Source organism: Harpia harpyja, chromosome 3, assembly GCF_026419915.1.
Source record: "Harpia harpyja isolate bHarHar1 chromosome 3, bHarHar1 primary haplotype, whole genome shotgun sequence".
NCBI lineage: Eukaryota > Metazoa > Chordata > Aves > Accipitriformes > Accipitridae > Harpia > Harpia harpyja.
Window position 1 is genome coordinate 80,221,299 of NC_068942.1, and position 27,164 is coordinate 80,248,462.

The window sequence follows — 27,164 nt, forward strand, 5'->3', positions numbered from 1 at the left end:
CACCGTCCCTTGGTCACTGAGCTCCTCCGGGACCCGCGCTTCCCCCTGCCAGCGAGGCAGCGGTGGTCCTCCCCAGCCGGGTGAAGGGTCCCCTCTCCCACCGGGGAGGAGAAGCCGCCGGCAGCCCGCCATGACCTGCCGGCGGTGCCCACGGATCCCTGTCCCGTTGCGCGGGCAGGCCCTGAGGCGGCTCCTTTCCCGCCATCCCCCCCGGCGCATGCGCCCTCCCCGCCGCGCGGGGGCGCTGTGAGTGACAGCGCCAGCGCCCGCCCCCTTTCCCCTTACCCTACCCCGCGGCCTTGCCCCGGAGGGCGGAGGCCGCTTTCCCACAAGCCCCCGCGCGCCGCCGCCGTCTCCCCTCAGCGCTGAGTCTCTCCCCCCTCCCCGGCCCGGTGCGCGGCCATGCGAGCGCGGAGCAACCGCCGCCGCGCCTGAGGCGGAGTCGGGGCGGTCGGGCCCTGCCCTGCGGAGCGGGGAGCGGCTCCGGGTATGCGGGGGGTGGTAGCGGGCCGGGAGGTGGGATGCTGTCGCGGAAGAAGACGCGGACGGAGCTTTCCAAGCCGGGTGAGGTGCAGGGCAAGTACGTGAAGAAGGAGACCAGCCCTCTGCTTCGCAGTGAGTGTCGGGGACGGGCTCGGCGGGCTCGGGGGCGGGTTGGGAGGACAAGCCCGAGGCCTGGCGGGGGGGTAGCCGTCTCCTTTGTGTGCTACGGCGGCGGTCCGGTGGGCCCGGGAGGCCCTGCGCGGCTTTGGGGGGGGGGTCCCTTCGTGAGGGGAGAGTGGGGTTGTGGGGAATTGCTGTTGAGAGACCCGGGAGCTGACGGAGGGAGGTGAAACCTCAAAAAGGGAGGCTTGAGTTTCAAAGGGAGCTCTACGCCTAGCGTACCACCAGGTGCTGACGATAAACTTGGGTTGGTTTTATTTTCTCAGCAGCAGTTGGTCAGTTTTCAGCAGGTAGGAGTTAAGATAGTCTCCAAACAGGTATCTTTCAGGCGAGCGGAACAGATCGTCTTTCTCTTTCCAAAGTCAGTGGTTGTTTTCCCGATCGAGGCTGTGTGCACTGCCAAAAGGTGTGTGCTTTGAAAATGAGATAACTGTACGAGACAGTTGCATAAAATCCCTGCGGAAGCAAGTGCACCAGTTCTTAGCCATGAATCAACTTGATGAGGTCACCGCTACGTACCTTGGATGCACTGATCTTTGCGTGGTTAACCTGACGCTCATGCCACAGTCCTGGTTTCGCTAGGACTGTACAGAACGCTAGCAAATACACGTTGAAAGCGCACTTAGGTTTCTTTTTGTTAACCTTTGAAAACAACCTGAGACTGAAATGTATTATGCTACGAATGCAGGATTAGCGTGGAGATCACAACTAGCAACAACTGATTTGCTGGCAGGAACCGGCACTCAGCTTTTCTGGAAGTATTTGCTGCGTGAACAGCTGGTTCCCCAGTCAACAGGCAAAATCATCTAGTAGTCTGATTACATTGACTTGGTCTTTTAAAAAACAAAACAAAACAAACCCACAATTTTTTTTTCATATTAAGCTGTAGGCGTGTCTAAGGGGTTAACACCTCTTAGACATGCTGCTTGCCATGATGCTGTTACATGACTGCTTTATATCAGTTATAGATTTACTGATGACACCTTCTGGGATGCACTGAATTTTTACCCTAAGTTATAAGAGCTTATTAATAAAAAGTAATTAATAATAGACATAACCTCCTCCTAAATGAAAGTCATAGTTTCTGTTGGCTCACCTGGAGGGAAACTAGTTATTTGGTGAAAGTAATAGTAAGGAGAGGAGCAATGTATCGCTTACTGGAGGGAGGCACTGAAATTGTATAAATAGATGTCACTGTTCGTGTGCAAAACCTCTTTAGGTAAAGGAGAAAGTGAAATACCTTCACGAGAATTTGAGAACTTAATGTGTGCAGAATAACAGCATTTTGCTGGCTGAACTTTGTGATTAGTGGAGAAAGTATGAATTCTGTTCCTGATTCTGTCATGGATTCCTGTAAGCACTAATGTGTTCAGTTATTCTGAGTTCATAAGGACAGTGGTCCCAATGAAGTGGTAGAGTGGTAGCCAGGATACTCGGATTTTCTTGACCCTTCTAGTAGAGAGGTATGAAGCCTGGCTGATGTAGCCACAGCACAGTGTGGGGTGGTTTCGGGGGTTTTTTGGCATGTGCTTTTTGATGGGGTTTGGGTTTGGGGTTTTTTTGTTTATTGTGGATGCAGTTATACTGGCAAAACTGCACTCTTTTGGCAATAGTTTGTTGCTGGGGAGGGTGTGATGGTTTCTGTTGTACCAGTACCAACTGCAGCATTACCATTATACTTGCATATGCATTAGAGGTACCTAAAAAGGGGTTCTAGCATTTGAATTTCCTCAATTCGTGGTGTAAATCAGCATTGTGGGTAGCCAAACGCTTTATGTGTAAGTACAGCCAAAGTTCTTGTCTCTCTTTTAATGCTGTATATCAGATCTGATGCCTTCATTTATCCGTCACGGTCCAACCATTCCAAGACGAACTGATATCTGTCCTCCTGACTCAACGTCTTCTGCGTATGCTTCTGGTGGAGATGGAATTGTTTCCAGAAACCAGAGTTTCCTTCGAACTCCAGTGCAGAGGCCACCTCATGAAATAATGAGACGTGAAAGCAACAGACTGTCTGCGCCTTCCTATCTCGCAAGAAGTTTAGCTGACGTCCCTAGAGAATACGGCTCTTCCTCCCAGTCCTTTTTAACAGAAGCTAATTCTGTTTTGGAAAATGGAGATGCTGGTGCCCGTTGTTATTATTACGATCATTTTTATGATGCCCAGAGGAGACGTCAGTTAAATGATCGCGTACATGAGGACTACAGGTATTATGAACACAACAGCGATCTTTTCCAGAGGATGTCACAGAATCACGGGAGGCACACTTCAGGTAAGTATTGATTAATTGCTGTTTTTTTAAAAATACGGTTTTGATAAGATTTTGGGTGCAGAGGTATAGCCAGATGATCAGGATCATGTTTTTAGGAGTTATGCTGTGTGGGACAGAGCTTATTTTAATGACATTTCTGTGATCGAGTACACTACGTGTTCACATTTCTTAGAGTTAAGAGTTTGCATATATCCGGAAAGGAAAAAATATACTTAAATCATGATTTATTTATTAAATAAATGGGGTAAGGTTGAGCAAGTTTTTTTTTTTTTAATGCCAAGCGTATATGCAACTCCTTGTGATAAAGTTGATTCAGTTGCTAACTAGCAAGGAATTTTATTCATTAGGGCACATGTACTATTTTCATGATGTAGAGAAGAACCAACAGCTCTAAATTATAGCGTTGCCGTCTTGCTGTATTTTAAATATCATTGTGTTATTATTTAATTTTATTGTGTTAATTTGACCTCAAGAATTAAAATAATTTATTATAAATAGTCAAAGGAAGGGATGCCTGCTTTGTGTAATTGGCAAATTGACATGTAGTTAGTGCTGAAATTGACTTTCTAGTCCTTGATTTTTTTTTTTTTCTTTTAGCTTGTAATATCTTTTGTAAATATGCCTGTTTCCCCCTCAAATTCACTGGAACTTGTCTTTGTTTTCTAAGGGAAGAACAGCATAAGAAAAAAGAAGCCATTAAATACTGCTTTTTAAAATATTTGATTATATCTGTGATGACACTGAAGAGTAATTCTTTGGTGCAGTGTGCTGTTGTGAGTCTATTGGTGGAATAAAAAGCCTGGGATTACAATGTTGGCCATAGAAAGGTGACCTTAAAAGTAGTAAATTTGGCTGTATTTGAGCACTGTATATACTATGGAAACTATGTTCAAGGAGGAGTTTGAAACAAACATTTCAAACCTGTAAATAACGTACCTTCAATATGAAATACGTTAGTTTGTCATTACTTGTAATCTGTAAACAAAATAGTAAATAGCCGCTACTAAAATAAATCTCCTGTCTAGAACAATAAATCCGCTAGGAAGAATGTCAACATTTAAGGCTGCTGACCTTGTGTATGGAATTATAACCTGACAATGCTTTATGGGCTTTTTACTACAGAAACACTTCAATGAAAAGTGACAGAAGAGTAATGCTAGTGGTTCTGCTGTCAGCCAGTAAATTCTAAAATACTAAGATTTAAGACTTGCTACTTTAATCCTCTTATATTTTGCTACACGCTAATACATCTGATCTACCCAGATTTTGCATGAAAGCCCTCCATCTCTGTCAGTTGTTGTTCAGCCAGCAGTCATTAAACATTTACCTGGTCCAGATAATGAGCAACTGTTAGCGTGTGCTGGGATATTGTAGGGAGGAGCGGTAGGAGGGGAGGATTTCATAAACCAATCCATCAATTTAACATTTGACATTACTACAGTAACTGTGTATGCTGAGGAAGATGTCAAAAAATGGTACTGCTGCTGTGTAGAATTGAAACAATGTTAAGTGGAAAGGGAGCTCTAGCTATTAGTTTGAAAGTGGAGTTTAATCTAGAAGATTTTAAAAACAAGCTGAAGGTAGGGCTTTATAGCTGTATTTTTCTCAATTGTACCAACATGGATTTCTTTCTAAAAATATATTTCCCCCACCACCACCCCGTTTGTCTACATGCCCCCTTAGCCACTGGAAATCATAAAGGAGCTCATGTTTGTTTGGTCTCTGTCATTCACTCTCATATTTTTACATTTAATAGTTTGAACGAATTCTATGCATACTTTGTAACGGGTGAGTATTCAATCTTATGCATTTGTAGGGAGAGACAAAAAAGGTGAGACTTTTGTCTGCCAAAGTGTTTCCCTTTTCCTCTATTTTTTTTCCTTTCTTCTCAACATGGAATATGAACTCTTAAATTCCTCTTTCAGTTTCACTGCAGTAAGAGTATCGACCTATGTCCTTTACTTTTCAAGAATTGCTGTTACTTTTTCTCAGTAAAAGAATTGTGTGGCCAAAATAAGATGATGTTAGATTTTCTTACTTCTTTCGTCTCGCCATTAAGCTTCTTTTTATTTGAACCATGCATTGTCTTCAAACCTTCCATGTTTTCCTCGAGCTACACTAATCTTTCTGTAACTTCTAGTTCCTTTTTTCCTGCATTTCCAGAATACTGAGGCAGGCCTTTTGCTTTCATTGTCTTTGTCTAAATTACTTTTTCCTTACACATCTCCATTGTTGTTTCTAAATGTTTCACCTAATCAAAATTCTTCATCAAGACAATTGATGACAAAATTGCCTAATACCTACAGTTTCAAGGTATAAGTCTGTTTATTAGCTAGAATCTGTAAATGCTGCCTTCTGCCCTTTTCCTCCTCTCCCACCCTCCCTCAGAAGGTCCCCTCAGTCAGTTTTGTTATGGTTTGGGTTGATTGCTACAGAAACGTTGCCTGATGAGCACAAGGTACTCTTGGCTATAGGTGAGTGATGTTTCATTCAGTGTTGTTTACAAATGAGATGACTTTGGAGAAGCAGCAGTGTGGAAGTGAAGAGATGCATGCAGATTTCAGCTTTCATTCAAAATAAAGATTCTCCTCTTTATAATTTAGAGATAAGTTGAAAACATGTTCTTATTGAGATCGTCATACTCAAAGTATTCAGCAAAGTATTTAAGAAAGTCCCATGATGTTGACAGCATTGATGTGTTCTTTCATAGGCATTTCTCCTTGAAGTCATGTTTTCTCTCTCAGTATGATTCAATTCTACCATGTCCTCCTTTTCTTATTTTCATTAGATTTGTTTTTAGTTAGCAGTCTAGTGCTGCTGGCTTTCCTGAAAAATGTCTTCAGTTGAGATATTTCCTAGTTTTGTGTGTTTAGCTACCTCTGTGGCATTTCTTGAAAATTTTTTTTAGTGTCCATTTCAAGCTTAATTCTAAGAGACTTTACCTGTCTTTCCTCGACATCTCTTTCCTCTCTTCTAGGTTAAAGGTTTGGGGAGGTCTGTGGTTGAAGTTATATCTACAGTATAGATTGGAACTAACTTGTAACCAAGACCTCAGAGTTATTTGTACCTGTTTGAGCGGTAAGCTAAAAAATTCTTATGTGTATATGAAAATTGCTGAGATTAAAATCACAGTGTAAAGGCACTTTCTGGTGGTGGATTGTACACAGTTGACTGTGGTGTAAGAGGAGAAAAATGAGTAATCCTGTGAACAGAGAATCCAGTGCACTTTAGTAAAAGTAGGTTCATCTCATGTTAAGTTGTACCCCTTAAAAATTGCAAACTGGTGTTCGTGTTTAATATAAGAGCAAAATAAAGAAATACTAATTATTAATTAGAGCTAAAGCGGCAGGGCTTTTCTTTTTAGGTCTGTACACCTCATTCATTTTTGAACAAATGGCAATTCCTGCCCTTTTCTTCTTTTGTGCTGATTTTGCAGTAATTTCTTTGTAGCATACTTTTTGAAGCTTTCAAAGTACTTCCTGTAATTTCCTATTTGTGAATTTATGCTTACTTGGAACGCCCCATTCCCTCTGACAAACGAGATAGTTGTGCTCAGGAAGTACCTTTAGATGCTTTGGAACAGGTTAGGAAGGCCTAGAACCTGCAGACCTATCTAAACAAGATAGTTATTGGAACTTCTTTCTGCTGTTTTATTATTACTTACTCCCTTACAATTAAACAGTTCCTTCATGTTCTCTTCCTGTTCTTCATCCTGGTTTGATGAGGGGAAGGGAGAGGATTTTGGCATCCTGAAAAAAGGCTCTCAAGACAATTGACCTAATTAAAGACAAATATGAAGGCCTTTTGTTTGGCCAGATATGTTCTTTAACACTTTGAAATTTGGTTGAAGCTAGTTGTGGGGAGTTCATAGGCTCTGAAATTTCTCTGCCTCCATCAGCACTGTATCTAATAAGCAGAGACTTTTCTCTTAGTGTTTTTGCTCTTTTCCCTTTATGCCAGACTGGTCTGGTGATACGATTTTTCTGCTGAGCTTCCTGCCAGGCAGACTGAAGAAGTGCCCTTTGCTGACCTGGAAACCTTTCCTCCTAAGAACTTGGACTTCTTTCCAGGCAGATTGCCTTTAAAATAAAAACCCCTTGATTGGGCTGTGAAAGCATTAACGCATATCACTTACAGTTTTCTTTGTTCCATACTAATGGAACAAACCAAACAGAACTCCCTTGACTAAAGAAGATACTACATATTTTTCACATTTGTAACGTTATTAGCTTAACATGTTTTTAAGAGAAGAGTATTAAATGAAGGAACTCTTAGCAGTGGTATCTTATAATGCACTGGAATGTGGTGCTCAAAGTTAAAGTTTGGCTTCTGGTATTAGAACACCCTATTGTTGAAGATGTTGAGAATAAGGCTGAATATAGGGCATGGCCTTACTTAAAACTCTTGAGTATTTTAAATCTTGTTAATACTAGTAATAAGTGGTTACTGTTCCTTTCCACTTTCTTTTTTCAAAGTGTTGAGAACATACACGGTGATACTCCTAACCAAGCAAACTGCATTGAGCAGGATTTTCTTTCGCTTTGGAACAGCATATAATGCCTCTTGGCCTGGTTGACAATTAATTCAAGACCTTAAACTGAAGATACTATATTTTAAAGAGAAGGAAAAAAAGCCACAAATAATGTTCAACATTGATGTTCCTTAAAAGCAACAGCTGAACCAAAAAAATACCCCAAACATATACCATTATAAAACAGAATTAACAAATTAGGCTGGACAAGTTCTGAAGAGGCAGCCTGAAAAGGATTTACAATGCATAAATTTAAATTAATTGTTGAGATTTGATAGTGCCACTCAGGCAAGTTTATAAAGAACAGTGCTCCTCCTTAAGCAGAGGAAAGGAGACATTTAATATTTGGAAAAGCAGATAATTTAAACAACTCTCTTCCTTGGGAAAGCAGGAAGAATGAGAATTTCTGTCTTGTCATAGATAAAACAGTATGTGAGTAAGAAAACCCTGAGTAGTTACAGTGAACTGCTTTGATGAGTCTGGTTTTGCTTATCTTATGGTAGAGATCGTATCCCCCATCAATAGGAAAATCACAGGTTTTACACTAGATGTTTTGATAGAAATGGTTGAAGTTGTAAGTTGGGGTTTTTTTGTGTGGATAGTTTGCATTGTGCTATGTAAATCTGGTACCAGCCCATGATTCAGGGAATATCCTTGGAGTGTGCAGTAAAATCCCATGTGAAGCTTTAGGCTGCTATGAAAATGCTTTAGGGCTAAGACCTTAGCTGAAATTTGAACACAGAAGAGTGTCATACTTTGGCAATATGACACAGAAAAGGTAGTGTTCAGAGTAGATGGGTTTAGGCTGTCTTGTAACTTTCTTCTTTGGTTTATACTTTGGAAAAGATCATGTGCAAATTTACTCTTCCGAGTGTTGTTCAGTCTTATTATTGATACTTATAGATGTGTATATATACATGTCATGGTTTAACCCCAGCCAGCAACTAAGCACCACGCAGCTGCTCACTCACTCCCCCCCCCCCCCCCAAGGTGGGATGGGGGAGAGAATCAGGAAAAAAAAAGTAAAATTTGTGGGTTGAGATAAGAACAGTTTAATAGAACAGAAAGGAAGAAACTAAAAATGATAATAATAACAATAATGAAATGACAGTAATAATAATAAAAGGATTGGAATATACAAGCGATGCACAATGCAACTGCTCACTACTTGCCGAACAACACCCAGTTAGTTCCTGAGCAGTGATCCCTCCCAGCCCCACTCCCCCCAGTTTTTATACTGGACATGATGTCACATGGTATGGAATACCCCTTTGGGTCAGCTGCCCTGGCTGTGTCCCCTCCCAGCTCCTTGTGCCCCTCCAGCCTTCCTGTTGGCTGGGCACGAGAAGCTGAAAAATCCCTGACTTTAGTCTAAACATTACTTAGCAACAACTGAAAACATCAGTGTGTTATCAACATTCTTCTCATACTGAACCCAAAACATAACACTGTACCAGCTACTAGGAAGAGAATTAACTCTATGCCAGCTGAAACCAGGGCAATATGAAAGTCAATTTTCATCTTCTCTTATTGTTCAAAGTCATAGCAGGACCTGTTTCTCTTATGTGTGTATTCTTTCTCCCTCGAAGGAAGCATCTGCTGAGTTTTATAAGGAAAACCAATATATAATCTCTTCTGATCTCTAGTAACTGCAATTATATAAACACACATCTAAATTGTACTAATTGCCGATTTGAATGGCATAGTGGGTCGATGATTGTAAGACACTATGAATGTTACCTGACATCTTAAAACTTCCAGCACACAGAATATTTCAGTATGATCTGTGATTTTAAGGGCAAAAATGCACGTTAAGACTATACGTGATGGTCTACAACCTGAAGTATTTGCAACTGTCAGTTTATAAATCTGGCCTTTGATTTCATAATTAGAGCCTGCTAGTTGTAGAGGCTTGGAACACTGTTCAAAAGTGGTAACTGATACAGCTGTTTAAGTTTATTGTAACAGTATGGCTCTGCTTCTTCATATATATGAAGTCAAAATGGCAAAAGGAATATGTAATACATTTGTGTCTGGTATTATTTTTGTTCTTTGCATCTTGGAAATGAAAGAAAATAACCTGGCATTGGGAGAAACGATGTAGCTAGAATTAAATGATTGTGCAAACACAGAGCTGCCAGCGTTGCCTTTCCATTGGGTGCAGCGTTGCTTTTTAGCCTGCTTTCTAGGTGATTTCTTTATGTAATCTAGATTTTGGTTTTCCTCGCTACCCAAGTCCAGCTCCCAGTCTTCTCAGGCTTTTGTATGAAGAGATATAGGCATTGTCTATAGGCAGTGTCAAGATAACTTGTGGTGCAGAGGATGGCTTGTGCAACTTTTAATACCAACTTCCAAATGTTGGAAAGCATTAACCTTTACCTGAAGGAAAAAGTATATATGTATTTGCTGCTGGAATCATGATAGAATTTAAGTAGGAGGAACTGTAACAAAAATACTGACATGTGCTGGTTTTAACAGTAAACAGAAAAATAAGTTTAAGCCTTTGTGAAAATTCTTTCCCCCAGTCAAGTTTGTGTGTTCAGATCTTCTGGTAGTGGTGATTTAATAGTCACTGTTGATAAGTACATGAAATTACAACACAGCGGTCCAGTTAATTGGAGAAAATACTGAATTTGTTTATCCAAAGTGCAGTGTGTTCAAGAAGCTTAAATGTTTGTATTTTGTCATTGGAATGAAAACAAAACCAGTGACATAACTGTAGCTAGGGTCTGAAATAGTTTCCCTGCCCCAGTACTGCTAAAGGTCAGGAAGCCTCCGGGATGTTTCTTCTCACTGGAAGTAAAGGTCTAGGTTGCTTAATCCTAATGAGAGGTGGGAGCTATCACATGAACACAGCCATCAGCTTTCCTTTATAAAGCTAACAAATAGTTAAGTACTATAACAAGAAGAAATACTTTAAGGCCAAATAGTTCAGAACTTGCCAAGGCTAGAAAAAGATTTGTGGATGAGCACAAATGTTCTAAAGAGCAGTGCTCAGGAGGAAGTTTTTGAGGGTTTTTTTAAATTTTTTTTTTTTTATTCAGTTGCTTTGGAGCCTTTCCATTACTTTGTTCATGACTGCTATCTTGTATTAGAATGACAGCCCGTCCAGTTTTCAGTCTGTCATTTTGTATGTAAACTAATGCTTAAAATAGATGACATCCCTTGGCTAGCATGATATATTATGTACGTATTGTTGAAGAGGACTGTTGCCTTTGTCGGCAGACGAGTATGAAATTGCCTGAGAAATATTACAATTTTGCTGCTACTTCAGTATTACTGTTGTCTTTTTGAGTTGATGACCACACCTGAAACCTCTTTTTAATAGTATGCTTTAGATGAGATAGACTCTGCCTTTCCCTTCCACTCTCTCAAAAAACAATCATACAAAAATGTTACTTCTGAAAAACAGAAGGAAAGGGGTGTATTTCCTCAGTAAGTAAATGTGGTGCTTGTGATGGCGTCACTCCCCGACTTCTAAGAAAGTGCAAAAATTGGCTCCTATGCCCCTTCTTCTGGCCATGGGAAATAGTAACACACAAACTCTGATGAATACAGTGATTGAATAGATGCATTTGATTGTGGGATGAAAAGGTAATTGCAGTTTCTTTAAAGCCAGAGACTGTTTTACCATAGAACTGTGGGTAACAGAAGGTAACTACTTAAAAGGATTTTAAAAAGAGAGTTGAATTTGGGCCAGCACGTCCAGTAGGTAGTAGGCTTCCAAGGAATGGAAAGAGACCTGCAAAATTCTTCATGATGTCACTTGGTTTTTGTGGTTGGGGTTTTAGGGGTTTGGTTGTTTTGGAGGTGTTTTTGTTTTCTGTAGTTATTATTACAGCTTTTATTTCAATTAGCTTCCTAAGTATCCATAGTATATAGAAGGAAGGAAAAGATGAAATTGGAATTTTGTTTTGTAAGTACCTCTCTCAGCACCTAGCATGCTAATTTTTAAAATGTGAAAACTGTGTGTATGTTACAACAAATCCTGTATTTTTTTAAAATGCTAGTGACCGGTCTCTTAAATAAGCCTATGTAGTGATAAATCCTAAATGTGCTGTGTTTCTAGGGCAGAGGTAGGAACTTAATCAACTACTGATTCCTGTCAGCTCTCCTACTGCCCATACAACTCACCTAGGCTTTAGTTCTCTTGCTGGAGAACCCCTTCTCCTAGTGCAGCCCACATCACCAAGAAAAGCTGGAAATTACTTTTCTTCACGTGCCTCTTCAGCATTGAGAAGAGCAGGATGTAGAGAGGCAGATGTCCAGCCTACTAGACAATGAAACTTACTTCCAAGGTCTGACTGTCCAGCCCAGCAATGCACATAAACTAGCTAGTCTAACGAGCGTGGGTAGTTTTAGCAAAGACGACATGGCAACATCAACTTCAGTGCGCGCAGGATGACTGTGTTCAGCAAAGGGCTTGTGCAGGATCCTGCACGGATCCAGCTTTTCTGTTTTCTCGTGTTACTAATGACACTTTTTCGCCATGATTGCATGCACTTCAGTAATAATGGTCAGCGCAGGATAGTGCTAACTTTACTTGTCCCTCCTTTCTCGGTTGACCTGGTCCTGTTACTGTTCTTGACTGGTTAATCTGAAAAGCTTTGTTGGTATTCAGTGATTTTTCTAGATAGTTGTAATTTCTGACTGTAAGTAGAAAAAGAAATAGCTGTGGGGTTTTTGTAGATAAATAGTTTTGATGCAGCTGTAATAGCATATTAACAGAAACTGTCATTTATGTAAAGCTTTAACATCTGTAATCTCCTGTCAGCTCTCTCTGCTCAGCAAGTTGAGACAATAATAACAGCTTCACCCCTGTTACATATGCTAATATATGTCTCCAATTGAAAAAGCAAGGATATTTTAACTGTTTCTGAATGAAGCTGTGTAGTGAATCTGGAGCTGGAGGAGAGTGAAACGAGTGAGACTTAAAAGGGAATAGCTATTTTGACTTGATCATACTTTTTTAGTAATGTACAAGCGCATACACTGTAAACATCATGGTATTGTTCAAAGTTCATAAGAGTGCCTGATGTGGGGGGTGGGGAGGGAAGTTGATTTTGTACGTAATGTTGGTTTGGGGTATTATCAATTTGGCTAAACGTTGCTTGCTTTTTTTTTTAGGCATCGGTAGAGTTGCTGCTACATCTCTAGGAAACTTAACAAATCATAGTTCTGAAGATTTACCTCTTCCTCCCGGCTGGTCAGTGGACTGGACTATTAGAGGAAGGAAATACTATATAGATCATAACACTAATACAACTCACTGGAGCCATCCACTTGAGCGTGAAGGACTGCCTCCGGGATGGGAGAGAGTTGAGTCAGCAGAATTTGGAGTGTATTACGTAGATCACATCAATAAAAGAGCTCAATATAAGCATCCTTGTGCTCCCAGGTAAGACATCCACCTCCTCTTCTGTGATTGGGGTTTTTTTTCTTAATCCGGTTAAGAAAGTGGAACTGGTTTTGTCTCATATATAACGTGCCAAAACCTACTTATTTTTAGAAGTCAGCTTTACTGGTTCTTGACTAAGATTTTTAGAAGAAGTTGTAATTGTTAGGTTTTTGTCTCATCTGTTACTGTCTTAAGTTTAGAAACAGGATCTTGTTCCTAACTCACTAAAACAAAGCAGCTATTCTCTTCAACTGTCAGTAAAACAACAAAGTTGCTGAGAGCATAATTGAATTGTAGACTGAAAAGAAACTCGATCTGATGTTCCAGGAGACTGTCTGAACAAATAGCATATACCATCTGAAACACAGTCTTGTCTAGAAGGAAAATCAGTATTTTAGCTACTCGTAATTTAAAGGTAAAATAAAGTTAGTATACACCAAATCTAACAGTTAATTTCTGCTGCTCAGTCTATTTTGCCGTTACCCAGGAAGGGAAAGTTTTTTTAACATGTGGCACAAAAGATACACATATGAGGATGTCCTTTGTTATAAATGGAATAACTCTTGGCAGCTGCTGCCTGAATACATTTGTTCTAACATATTAGATGGTGGATTATTTGGCTGAATCAATACTTGCCTTTTTAATGTTTTAAAAACAGGTATCGTTTTTTGTTCTGCTTTAGTATCTAGGTAGCAGGCACTAGGTGCATAGGTCTAAGGTGAATTTTACCATGTGCTAACAGATAGCAGGAACACTTACAGTTGTGATTGGAGTGAAGCACAAAAATAGCAACAGAAAGTTGCTCTTGGTATAGGCCTGCTGAGGCAACACTCCACCCATGTGGTTGCATCATCGGCCTTTGCATGTATTAATCTGTGTAATAATGTTAACAATTTAATGATATCAGTATGTCTGAAGTTATTGCTTGAAGGTTACGGACTTTCTCTGTCTTCCTTTGTACAGCGTTCCCCGTTATGACCAGCCTCCCCCAGTGACTTACCAGCCACAGCAAGCTGAGAGAAGCCAGCCTCTCCTTGTCCCTGCAAACCCCTACCACACGGCAGAGATTCCAGACTGGCTGCAGGTCTATGCCAGGGCTCCTGTAAAGTGAGCTTTTTTTTTCCTCTGCATTTCACACTATGCATGTGTAGCTTAGAAGGAAGGAAAACAAATTAATTTCGATGACTGAAAGTAGAACTCTAGCTGGTGTCTATTTCTTAATTGCATAAGAACTATTGCTGACAATGCGTGAGGAAGTTGTACCAGAACTTCCATCCACTTCTATCCTTGGAAGTGTTCAAGGCCGGGTTGGATGAGTCTTTGAGCAACTTGGTCTAGTGGAAGGTGTCCCTGCCCGTGGCAGGGGGGTTGGAACTAGATGATCTCTTTGAAGATCCCTTCCAACCCAAATCATTCCATGATTCTATGTTCATCGCATTAGTTTGCTTTGTATTAGGCATTACTTAAAATCATCACAGTCTTCTTGCCATTCACATGACTTGCAGAATGATATATTCGAGAGTTGAGGATGTGGTTTACTTTCAGTGTATTTGTGAGAACAGTACCACGTGCTTATAAAATACGTGAAATATTTTTAGGGTGTTAAGTCTTAATGTGTATCTTACTCCTTTTTAAAAAAGACATACAAATTTTCCTTCACAATTAAGAATTTTGAATACAGACTGAAATCTGTGTTTCTGTTCAAGAACTTTAATTAAAAACTATGTGGTAGTAAAAAGGTTTTTTTCAAAGAAGCAATGCTGTAGGAACAGGGAATCTCCTCCAAGAAAAGATTTGAGTTGGCATAATGAAACAAATTACATTTTCTAATGGGTACAGCTCTGCAGAAGAGTAACACTAAATAGAAAAGCAATTTAAAAATCCAGATACTTTTTAATAATTATGAAATCATGTACTTTTTCATAAGAAGAATATGGAGGAACTAAGTTTTACAGCAATGAGCAGGTCAGTCTGTAGTTGCAAATTCAGACTGTGTATGATGTTCAGTGACTTCCACTAAAAAAAAACCTCTTTTTTTTTTTAGCTGCTTTTAGTAACTGTAATTTGAATGGGTTTTATTACTTCTTGTGGCTACTGGGCTTGCCGGCAGCCCATAAAGATTTAAACTGGCCTAAAATCCACCTGTACACTTATGCACCAGGGGCATACTAAGTTCCTGTAACCTAGGGGAGCACTTGTTTCCTAGAAATACTTTTAGGTTTTGGCTGCAGCTGCATTTCTTTATTTAGGTCTTTGGCACATCCACACAATGTAGTTTGAACTATTTCAGCCTGTGTTGTATGGACTTTTGTTGGTACTTCTCTTGAAACTTGAGAAACAAATTTAAGATCATTTAAACAATTTATCAGGAATGTATTTATATCTAGTAGGCTGTGACAAATTTAAAAAAAAAAACCAACCCACAAACAAAACCCAAAACATTTAGTACATTCAAGCTGTTTGAATAGAATTTACATTGTTCAGAGGAATCAAAAATCATGTATTTTCCAATATCCTTTTAGCCTTCTGTTATAGTAGTGCTGGTGGTAATAGGAATATTGTTGTAATTCTCAAACGCTTCTGTGAAGAAATAAATTCTGCTTTATGCTAATATTATATTGGAAAAGTGTGGGAGAGTGGTAGCGTCTGGCTTAGCGTCACCTCATCTTGAGGGCTTCTTAAGGAACAATTGATAAATAATTCTCATAGTTAAGATCAAGATCACTTACATATTTTCAATGTAATTTTAATAATGAACCTCTTCTCTGTTGCCAAAGCAACTGGCTTAAAGCTTGAGAAAAACATCCAGTAATGCTTGTAAGTTCTTCAGTAGTATTGTCCAAAAGCCGCGTATGAGCCTCCAGTGTTCTGCTGCAAAAATGAAAGTGGGCAAAACGCTTTCATAGTAGTAGTAGAGGAATACCTTTTGCGATCTGCTATTTGAAATTTACTGTAAAAATCTGTTGATTATCACTACAGTTTTGCACTGAAATCATCGTGGTGTATTTTGTTATGATTTGTTAGTGACACCTGACACTGTAGCTTGATTTAGCTGACTGAAGGCCAGTCATTTTTGTTGAAAGAAGTAGATAATGATAGCAAAAATAGATAATGTTAGCTTTCGTTTCAACAGCTTTCTCTGAAGAATAAGAATTATGGCCACTGGAAAAGTCTAGTGGAGAGTTTAGTAGGTGTTAGCCATAATGCTTCCCTATTTCAGTGAAAAATGGTCAAACTGTTAAGATAAAAAAGAAGGTATTTGGCTCACTACACAGTGAAGAGGCTTTGGTGTCTAGTTATAACTTGAAGTAACGATTTCCACTATCAAGGTATTTTTGATATCTTGAAGTGTCCTTTTCCCCTCTCTCCTGGCATCTGTCAAGGTTTGTTTTGAGAGTGTAAGTGCAGCTATCAGAATCTTAGCACAGAGGAATCAAGACTCCTGGCTTGCATTTAACCCTATGCTAGACTCTAAAATTGAATGTTTCTCCACCTTCCAAGTTAGGTAGACCAGTCTGGTGGGTGTTCCCACAGTATGCCAGACTGCATGCATGGGACTGTGAGGGTGAGGAGACCAGAAATGCCTTCCTCGTATGAGGGATCATGGTTCAGGTTCTTTCCCCACCTCTTCTGGAGCAAAGATCTGAACCCAGGACTTTGTTCTTCCAGCCCTAATCAACAGGCTGTAAATATTCAGGGCAGGTCAGTGTCTCTTGTGTTGAAAGTGTCCTATTTTATATTAAATACTTGCTATTTACTGGGAAAAGCACTGGAGACGGAGTATTCTGGCTGCATGTTCCGTCTAGTAAGCTCCTGCTTTCTCACCCAGGAGGGAAGGCTCTGTGCTCTACAGGCATTTTGTACTAATGTGCTTTCTCCCCTCGATTCTGGCTCTGTGACTAGTTGCCCTTCTAAAAAATGCCTGGGGAGTCTAGGTCAGGTACTGTTACTCTGTGCCCTGTGCCTCTAGGCATCTCTTTGGGGAGCAAACAAAAAAGTTGCAGGCCTCAGAAAACCTGCAAATGCATTATTGCATGTGATGGAGCTTTGTTTTCTTTCCTGCTTGTATTGCCACCTTTATAAGAAACAAGGCCTTCCATTGAGAATCGGCCTTGCTGTGGAACATATTTCAATAAATGCCATTGGCCCAGAAAATTCGAAAGGATTCATGAGCACAGGGCGAGGCAGGGGAAATCCTGCTGCAATTGAATTCAGCTCTTGATGAGAGGGAAAGGAGCAGAGGTGGAAAGGTGGTGTTCACGTAAACTCAATAATCAAGTGCTTACAAAGGTAGTTGTACTTGGCAAACCTTCAAAAGCAGCAGCTTGCAGTCTGCCTCTCTGTGGAGTTTGATCTCCGTGTTGATAAACAGCTGCAATTTGTTTCTTCTTGCTTTTGGGGAAAAGTGATTTTAGCAGTGCAGCCCTGTCAAGACTTGGGATGACTTTAACATAGAAGCTGGTATTTAGGAAGTTTATAGAAGCTGTGGTTATTTAAGTTCTTAAAATTCCTCTTAGAAGCATTTTTGGTAGTCATCTGCATGTCTTGGTGCTTCTCTGATGCATACAGCCTTCTGAATATATCCTTTCAATATGTAATGCAGTTTATTTGCATAAATTTACTGATATTTTGGCTTCAGCCTCCACTCAAGTGAATATATATTCTCATGTAATTCAGCTGGATCAAACAACTCTGTTTATTCCATGAGTTTCTTCTATTCTTCTAATAATTATAGTAGTCAGCTGCCTATTTCCAAGTTAAGAAAATTAGATTGCAGATGAATGGTGTATGTTCAGAAGCACTGGGAAAAAGCAGGAAATGAGGGGTATTGCAGTGAAAATGTAACTACATCAAGGCTTTCTTTTATCAAAGTAAAGCAGCATTAAAATGCCTATTGTAGAGCAAGACTCGGATCAAACAAAATCAAGATTAAAACTCGGGGAATAGCTGTTTCCTCACCTTGCTTAGGAAATTCTGCGGCTTGTCCTATTCCCAGAGCTGGCCAGGCCCATGCCAGGATACTCTGTGCGGCTCAGGTCCCCTTCCCAGGGGCAGCATTAGCACCCCTGCTCATTTTGGGGTGATATTCCTGAAGTTCTCTCACACGAGTCTCTCCAGGAGACCCAGGTTAGCCCAGATATCCCCACTAATGAGAACTGTGCTTACACCTGTGTCACACGTCGTTTCTGTGTCCGTTGTTCCCTCTGAGCCTTGGGAAGCGTGTCTGTTCCTGAACCAGGCAGGTCTCTTTGTGGCTGCTAGCTCATGTCACCCTGCCAGACTTCTCCAGTCATCATGCTGAGGTGGAAGGAGACCATGAAAGAGAACAGCCTGTTTATTTTAAGCCTTGGTATATATCCAGCTATCTGAAGTCATTATACTACTTTATTTAAGCATATGCGGGTAGGTCTGCACCATGGGCTGTTAACGCTTGACTGATGCGCTGACCGACATGAGCCAGGTCCCCGTTGGTAAGCCTTTGGCCTTGTGGGCTTCAGAGCCTGAACTAAGACACTGTAAGTTGCTCACCAGAACAGTTGTCTTGCTGTTGGCCCGGTGTCTTGGGTTTTTCCTGAATTATTTCTGTCCTGGTTTCAGCTGGGATAGAGTTAATTCTCTTCCTACAGCTGGTACAGTGTTATGTTTTGGGTTCAGTATGAGAAGAATGTTGATAACACACTGATGTTTTCAGTTGTTGCCAAGTAATCTTTAGACTAAGTAAGGATTTTTCAGCTTCTCATACCCAGCCAGCAAGAAGGCTGGAGGGAAAAAAGAAGTTGGGAGGGGACACAGCCAGGGCAGCTGACCCAAACTGGCCAAAGGGGTATTCCATACCGTGTGACGTCATGTCCAGTATAGAAACTGGGGGGGGATCACTGCTTGGGAGCTGACTGGGCACCGGTCAGCGAGTGGTGAGCAATCGCATTGTGCATCACTTGTTTTGTATATTCCAATCCTTTTGTTATTATTGTCATTTTATAATTGTTATTATTATCATTATTAGTTTCTTCCTTCCTGTTCTACTGAACTGTTCTTATCTCAGCCCACGAGTTTTACCTTTTTTTGTCCTGATTCTCTCCCCAATTCCACTGGGGGGGGGGGGGAGTGAGCGAGCAGCTGCGTGGTGCTTAGGTACTGGCTGAGGTTAAACCACGACAATTTCAATTACCAACTCCTTGAGGAATGTCCTGAATGCCAGCATCTCCTGCTTAATACCATCCTGCAGCTATTCCCCTGGTGTGGTGGTAGTACTGGACATCTGGCCATAAGCCAGAGACCTTTAATCCTGTCTCTGTAGAATTACCATGATTTTGTTGGAAAACTTTGTTAGAAATGGTGTTTTTCTTCCAGGATCTTGGAAACCTTCCCCTACTATGCGCACAAAAAGAGGTCCATTAAAAAAAAGTAATGAAGAAAAATGCTTGCTTTCTTGAATAGTTTGGATAGCTTGTCTATAATATTTACCTTTATATATATATTAAATTTGGGAAATGTTGAACCATGTGTTTGGTGTGAAAGATTGTCAGCACTAGCTTTGAAGAATTTGTGGCATGAAAGCGAGTCAGTGACTAACGTTATGGTCGAACAGACCTCCATGGTGAAACTGGACTTCATTTGACCGGCTGTCTGGTTCCCTTGCAGACCTTAGAGTGTCAGTTTTGATTGTGGAAAATTACTCGCAGGAGAAATGGCATAGCCTTGATTAGTCACAAGAGCGGTTGGGCAGTTACGACATAAAATGCAGCCTTCAGGGACCTTCTTCAGCTCTGCTAGCGAGACAAGGGAGGCTCATCTCAAAGAGGTTCATCTTATGTTAAGTTTGTACCTATCCAATGGCAGCACCTTTGATAGCCCTAAAGTCTGAAGATAGGGGCATGTTTATATGTTTCAGAAACTGGAAAAAAAAAAGTGTTAGGAGTATAAACAGAAATTCAGAATTGCTCCATATTAAAAAGTAAAACTAAAACCCAGCACTGACAGTGCTGCAGCTTTTGTAAGAAAAGCAGTGCTGCACGTTGAGTAGGAGAGGAGAAGACCTACCGAATGAAAGGCGAGATGCACGTTGCTGGCAGCTCTCTAACCCGGGAGTTTTTGCAGTGGTTAGTGGCGCCAGCAGCTTTCCTCCTGCGTCGTTTCTCCCGCTTTATGAATTGATGTTGTGCTCCTGCTTTTCTTTGTGGTTTGTTTTCGTGTACTCTGCTCTCCAGCGTGGAGAGTGATGAGTGTGGCTTCTAACAAAGCTGGTCTGTGTGTAGCCCCCTTCTCGCACCTGTTTGTAGTTGCCTTGTGAGCTTTCACGTTCTGCGCTGCTGACTAGTGTCTGTTTCCCTCGTCAAGGAAAAAGTGTTGACAGTGTGGATGGTGCTTTGATGACCCAAGCCGCTATGTTTTGCCTTGCTCAACCAACAACTCCTTGTAACTGGTGGAAGTGGGAAGAAATACAACAGTAATTGGTTGACTTCACAGCTGAGCTTGTTTCCATCTCAGGCGGGGAGCTAGGTTGGATATTCCGAACGGAGGAGTTTGGGGTGGCACCAGCGTGTTTCAGGCTCTTGGCATGTGTCTCCAGGGACCTCCCCAGGTCCACAGCAGCTCATTTTTTCCAGTGTGGGGAGTAAGAACATGTAGGATTTTTAGCTGTTAGTGCTTGCATCACTCCCTTGACACCCACTCTGCTCCCCCCGTGGCAGGTAGATCGTGGCCGATAGCTGCAGGTGGTTAGGAGGTGCCTTGCTGGCATGAGTACTTGCAGCCATTAATTATGGCCTAATCGGATTCCCCGCCCCCAGTCCTCACTGGTGCTACCTGATACCCCCCTTCCGTGGTCCTGTGGGGTTCACAACCCACTGTTTGAGACACACTGACTTAGATTATTGCTGCTAATTAACCAAGAGGGGGACAGTGTCCAAGAGTGCTTGTTAAGGCTGGAACAAGAATGCTTTGGAAACAAAAGCGTGTTGTAAGACTTGCAGTATTCTGCCTTCTGGGAGGTACCTGCTGGGGAGCGTTAGGGTAAGCTGTTGAAATAATTCTTTTTTTTTTTTTTTCTGAGTTACTCTAATTTTGAAGGATGTTTTACTACTAAATTTTCAAGGCTTGTTGAGTGGAATTGCTGTTTTAATGCTTCCAAAATGCATTTTCTCCATTGGTTTATTATAATCAGTTTATAGGATCTTTAGCATTTGTAGAGTTTATCTTGGCATATTATGAGTGATTCTGCAGTTTAGCTGTAAGTGATGTTTCTCCAACTTGCTTTGAGACATGGCTCTATCTCTTTTGGTCTTAATGACCTCATTTCTTCACATAAAACATGCTAATATATCTTGCTAGAAATCTGATCGGTGGCTGTGCAACTGTGAGGCCGGTTCTTAAGAAAATGCATAAAATGCTGTGTATTTGCTCGCAGTGGCATGTAGGTAATCATCTTTTCTATCGAAACAGATACGATCACATTCTGAAGTGGGAGCTCTTCCAGCTGGCAGACCTGGACACATACCAGGGGATGCTGAAGCTGCTCTTCATGAAAGAACTGGAACGGATCGTTAAGCTGTACGAAGCGTACAGGCAGGCCCTCCTCACCGAGCTGGAGCATCGCAAGCAGAGGCAGCAGTGGTATGCCCAGCAGCACGGCAAGAATTTTTAAGCTAACAACTCTTTAATAGACTTTTCTGAGGACACCTAAGAGCTTTAAAAGGTTTTCACACTTAAAACTATGAAAAAGTGCTTTTGTTGAAAAGGCAGCTTATTTTTGTTGATGTTGCACCTTTGTTATTATCCTCTTGAATATTTTTCTACATGTATTATGTATTGTTTATAAAAATGAAAAATGTTTGTTAATCTTTTTTCCATACAAGAACTAGTTTATTATTCTGAAAACCAGCGCGGAGTTTAATCAGACACTTGATTCTGGTATCTTTTTTCTAGCAGTTGGCTGTATTATTTAGAAGCTGACTATGTATTTTTAAAGGGCAATAGTTGCAACTGTATGAAATGTCCTGGATTCAAAACCTTGTTAAAATCCAAATGAATATTTCCATGTATTTCCCTCGGGACTTCATGTCCCTCTCTCTCTCTCTCGGTCTGCTCTTTGTTTACAGCTTTAAGGTACGGAACACCGACACTGTTCCGTTTCAGTAACAACCCAGGGCTACAACCAGACAGAAGCGGATTTCATCAGTCTCAACCCAGTGCTTCATGAAAGTGAAGTCTGATTTGCCTTATTTTTTACTTTAATGCATTGCTACTTTAGCTTTACTACTAGTTTTCACAGAAATTAGTCAGAGAGGAAATATTTGTACCTTCTTACAGACCAAGAGCTCTAAGCAAACTTTTCACAGGTTTTTAAATCCTAGGTAAACTGCATTTCATAAAATGTGACCCAGTCATGTGGGAAGGTAATAGCATTGTCCAACCAGCTGTACCATGCCATGGAAAAAAATCAGGGATGTAACAACAATTACTTTTTTTTTTTTTTAATGAGCTTTTCTCTTGTATTAAAGCTTCCTTACTGAGGGGAAACTTTTAATTGTACAGTTACCCTCCAATAGTTTCATTTGGTTCACTGATTGTCCTGAAATGTTATTTATGGATTCTTTTTAGTGCAATAAACATTGTTGCAGACAAAAAAATACATTTCTTGTAAATCCTATTAATTCAATAAAAATAATTTTGTTCAATGAGTGAAGCGTTGTCCAACTAATTCTTTGCCTTTTAGAAGGTCAAATAAAATGTTCTTATAACCAACAAAAAGATCTGACTGGGGGTGGTGAAAACCAGTAACTCGGGTTCTCTGAAGCCGACTGCGGTTCCAACGCTCTGAGCCCAGCGGTGCCCATTTAGCGACCGAGCGAGCGCGCGCGGAGCTGAGCTGCGCGCTGGTTCTGCCGACGGGGCCCGCAGCGAGGAGAGGGCATTCCTGCCGCCCCAGCCTGCGCCAGGCCCAGGTGCAGTAAAAGCTGCTGTTGGGGCTGGCACCGTTCTCTGTAAAAGCCAGCGAGCGCGCTGCGCCGACTCCCTGTGACTGCCAGAAGCGGTTACAGCTTAGATTAGCCCCAGGGGTCAGCTGCTGTACCGTAAAACGTGTCTGTTCCGCAGACCAGGACAGAGAGATGAGTGGGGTGGTTGTACCCGGTGCTGTCCCATGAGAGGGCTGTGGACCTCAGCGAAGAGCCTTCCTTTGCTTAACAAGCTTCTCCTCCGCTGTTAAAAGCTGGAGATTTTATTTTGCCTAAGGCTTGTAAAACCTGGCTTTACCTTATTAGTGACAGAAGCACCTCCCAGGGCACACCGGGGCAGAGAGAGGAGGGGTCTGAGTTATTTTCAAAATAGCAGCTTACCATTAAAACACCAATTCTGAAGGCCCAAAGGAAACCAAGAATGTAAAAAAACCCAAGAGGAGAAGCTCTCACCCCATGAGTCAATAACTGCTTCCTGGATAACCAACCTCTTAGGAACTGAAAGCAAACTTTAATAGTTCTGACGATAAAAGAATAGAACTGTTGAACACACTTTCTATGCACTATAATGAATATATATACAGAAATACAGTGAAACTTTCTCCAGTACATATACAAAGTGATACTTTGTGCATTGGTTACGAACAGAAAAGTACGCTTTCCGTACAAGGTCGTTAACATACCATAGCAGAAGTGCCCTTACAGTTTCTGATAAAGCAAGTTAATACATTTTTAATTGTGTTTATGTAATTAAATAGTTAATTGAAGAAAAAACTTGGTTACATGTTATAACTTGTTCAAGTATCTGAAAATAAGTTGGCTTTTGAATAATGCTAAAGTCTGGAAGATTTTTAGTTGCAGTATCGTGTAAATTATGATTCCTTCAGTGACTTCATAACTAATTAAGAAGGGGAAAGTAAGGCTTCATAAATTAGCTGGGAAGTATGCTGGCTATTACAAATTAAAAGCACTTTGTAGTTGCGGCAGTACCAATATGTACATATTAACAAAACGAAAAACATGCTGACATCTTCCCGTCAAACACCGTGTTGTCGAACGAACACACCGAACCACCTTACACGCGACTTGTTCTCCGCTCTCCCTGTTCCACGGCAGGAGCTTGTGATGGGTACGAGGACGAGAGTGTCGAACCGAGGACGAGACGTTCATGCATCGACGGCAACGCGCCTGGCTTACACCTTCTTCCTCTCCGAGCCCTCGGCGGGTTCCGCTTTCTGTGCAGGGAAGGCGTGGTGGTACAAATGTCTGTGAGTCGCTGCTGCGCTGTACAGTTTGTACAAAGCCTGGAAAAAGAGAAGATGGTTACGTCCCGAGCCCCGCTGCGTGCGAGACGCGTACGGTCTGCGCTTTCGCGTTCATGCTGCAGCGGCAGGTTCAAACCAGTCGCGGCGTGCGGTTTGTTTTGTGCACCAACTCTTGATTGTGTCAAGCGTCCAACAGGGAGAAGAATAAAGATCACTAGTTCGCTAATTTTTCAGATGTCTCAGCTATGGGAGGAGCCTCCTTGAGTTGTATTAAATCAAGGACTACCTAGAGTACAAGGAAGGGACTTATTTTTCTACAGGTTTCACAGAATCATGGTTTAGGGTTGGAAGGGACCTTAAAGATCATCTAGTTCCACTAGACCAGGTTGCTGAAAGCCCCATCCAACCTGGCCTTGAACACTCCCAGGGATGGGGCATCCACAGTTTCCCCGGGAAACCTGTTCCAGTGCCTCGCCATCCTCACAGTGAAGAACTTCTTCCTTACATCTAATCTAAATCTACCCTCCTTCAGTTTAAAGCCATTACCCCTTGTCCTATCCCTACACTCCCTGATAAAGTGTCCCTCCCCACCTTCCCTGTAGCCCCCTTTGGGTACTGGCAGCTGCTATAAGGTCTGCCTGGAGCCTTCTCTTCTCCAGGCTGAACAACCCCAACTCTCTCAGCCTGTCTTCTTCATAGGAGAGGTGCTCCAGCCCTCTCATCATCTTCGTGGCCCTCCTCTGGACCCACTCCAACAGGTCCATGTCCTTCTTATGTTGGGGACCCCAGAGCTGGATGCAGTACTGCAGGGGGGGTCTCACCAGAGCGGAGCAGAGGGGCAGAATCCCCTCCCTCGACCTGTTGGTCACGCTGCTTCTGATGCAGCCCAGGACACAGTTGGCTTTCTGGGCTGCAAACACACATTGCTGGGTCATGTTGAGCTTCTCGTCAACCAACACCTCCAAGTCCTTCTCTGCAGGGCTGCTCTTTCATGCATGGAGATTGAATTCCTGCATCCTCAGCATTTTGGTTTACCCACACCAGGCAGATACATATTGCATCATGAAGAGGGCTTTGCTATGTAATGGGTTCTTGGTTTGTCTAGATCATTTTTCTGCAGATGAATGCAGATTTTTTTTTTTTCTTCTAATTTTACCATTTTCTGTTTATACCCAAGTGTATTTTCCTGGCTGGCAGAAAAGCCAGTCCTTCACTAACAGCAGCACCACAGTTTAATAAATGTGTGTACCCCTCTTTCGGCAGAGCATCAGTGTGAGCAGGCTGCCGACCGCAGAATTGTCTTCACAGAGGTTCCGAGGGTGACAGCTAAACACCGGGGTCAGACCGGGCAGGAGTGGCTGCTGTACCCGTACTGGTGCACGGTCAAAGTCAGTGTGGATGTGGGCTGCGTTTCCCGTACAGAACTAAGGTCAGAGCAGTCACCGGGCCGAGACAAGGCTCTGATCCCGAGGGTTGGTGACAGACAAGTACGACCACCCTGTCCCCCATCCCGCGATGGGCTCTATACCGCGTGCAAATGGCACAGGAGATGCCAAGATTATGGGACTGGCTGCAGAGGACTCGGCGTGACCAGCTGTCACGGCTCCGACAGTTCCATTCAAATGAACTTGTCATTGGGGGACAAAAAAAAAAACCACAACACAACCAAAAACCCACCAGCTTCTGCTGGGGACCTGAAGACTGTCGGTGAGCCAGGATTAGCTTAGGACGGGGTGGGAAGAGGCAGACGACCAGCAGGAACCCGCACACTCACAGGGTGAGGTGTTCCTCGTGTGCGCAGGGGTGTTGAATGAAGCAAGCGAGGCTGAAGCCGCAGCAAGGATGAGGGTGAAGGTGAGAATGTGTTTAAGGCGATGCTGACCACATCCCAAACAGGCCATAGGAAACAAGAGGTGGGCTTTGCGTGCAAGTGGTTTGGGAATGTAGTGGACTGGTGGAAGAGACTTCATGCAGCTTCTCTGGGTTTCTTTCTTGAAAACACTCCTTCAAATCCTACAAAAGCGACCTTGCAGCATTTTGTGCTATTTTAGGCTTTTTTCCATGCCAAACCAGTCTCACAGAGCTAATTTTTACTTGACAGGATTTGTCCAAGAGCTCATCAATAGCAAAGACCATGTTCTTCCTCTTGCTGATGCACAAGCCAGAGCGAAGCCCATGGACCCAGAGGTCAGAAAGCTTTTAGCTGCTCAGCAGTTGTGGCACAGGGAGGTACCAAAACAGCCAGCATGGGCTGGCTGCTGGGGGAAGGAACAGGTTGATTTTTTTTAATTTTTTTTTTTTAAATGGCCTTTTGGGTCTGTGAGAGCTGCTCTACCTTTCTTTTAAGAGGAACTCCCCAAATAACTCAGTGGCTGAAAAGCGTGTTGACACTGACAGACGGAGCTGTCAGGCTTCGGTGACACGATAAAAGATAGAGCTGTCTTCTGTCACGCACCTCGGCCAGACCGGGGTGGCACCTGGCTGCAACACTGGATTAACATATGTGTGCAGTAATACAAACTAGTAAGGATGCCTTTTTTTGTTTTAATCAGATGCTGACGAGGTTTTGCCTAAACAAGGTTCCAATCGCTCTCGGCGCATGCCTGGCAAGCAGCTCAGTGTTGTGCCACTGTGGTATCGGGCAAGCGGAGCCAGAACGAGCCCGGCGTACGAGGACTGCTGATGGCTGTCGACCCAGGTTTCCCTCCGGGGCTGCACCCCGAGTGCCGGGCAAGGACCGGCTCCCCTTGGAGCAGTTCCCCTGCCAAGCAGGGTGAGAGGGGCTGTACTCAGTGTGCTGCCCCAGGAAGAGGCTGGGGAGATAAACGACGCTTCCCAGGCTCTGCATTTGGCTTACTCGATCCGGTATGGGGGTTTTTTTGGCCCAAAACACAATATGCGGCACTTCCAGCAGCACAGAGGGGCCTCGCTAAGTATGGGGGCTCCTCAGCTGCTGGGGCAGGAGCCCTGCCTGCACGACGCCTGCACAGTTTGTGCTACAAAACAAACTGGTGTTTTGGTTTGACCTCTCAGCACAACAGGAAAATCCCCAAACAGAACCGATGGGAGAAAGATGAAA

The 27,164-nt window shown here is 42.3% G+C and overlaps 2 protein-coding genes across 5 annotated transcripts in view; one reads left to right on the forward strand and one right to left on the reverse strand.

The window, feature by feature from the left end:
- Window positions 1–360: 360 nt before the first annotated feature.
- On the forward strand, window positions 361–22,544 carry SAV1 (salvador family WW domain containing protein 1). Of its 2 annotated transcripts, none has more exons than XM_052783664.1 (5): window positions 361–615; window positions 2,489–2,935; window positions 12,594–12,864; window positions 13,828–13,966; window positions 21,307–22,544. In XM_052783664.1, exons 1-5 carry the CDS (start codon window positions 522–524, stop codon window positions 21,409–21,411), a joined length of 1,056 nt encoding a protein of 351 aa, XP_052639624.1. In that variant the 5' UTR covers window positions 361–521; the 3' UTR covers window positions 21,412–22,544. The 2 variants fall into 2 exon arrangements, with proteins under 2 accessions (XP_052639624.1, XP_052639623.1); XM_052783663.1 differs by having other exon boundaries at window positions 363–615; window positions 13,828–13,971.
- Window positions 22,545–23,311: 767 nt separating this feature from the next.
- The window catches only part of ATL1 (atlastin GTPase 1), a 33,054-nt gene continuing 29,201 nt past the window's right edge, over window positions 23,312–27,164 (reverse strand). For all 3 annotated transcript variants that reach the window (XM_052783661.1, XM_052783662.1, XM_052783660.1), the window contains one exon: window positions 23,312–24,124. In XM_052783661.1, coding sequence (XP_052639621.1) covers window positions 24,014–24,124 — 111 coding nt within the window. In that variant the 3' untranslated portion in view covers window positions 23,312–24,013. The remainder of the gene's footprint in view (window positions 24,125–27,164) is intronic.

What these genes read in the sequence shown, in the direction of transcription:
- SAV1 (XM_052783663.1), top strand. Translation starts at nt 522, where the DNA reads ATGCTGTCGCGGAAGAAGACGCGGACGGAGCTTTCCAAGCCGGGTGAG. An exon ending in AAGCATCCTTGTGCTCCCAG is followed by an intron (nt 12,865 to 13,827) that starts GTAAGACATCCA and finishes TCCTTTGTACAG; the next exon opens with CGTTCCCCGTTATGACCAGC. An exon ending in TATGCCAGGGCTCCTGTAAA is followed by an intron (nt 13,972 to 21,306) that starts GTGAGCTTTTTT and finishes CTATCGAAACAG; the next exon opens with ATACGATCACATTCTGAAGT.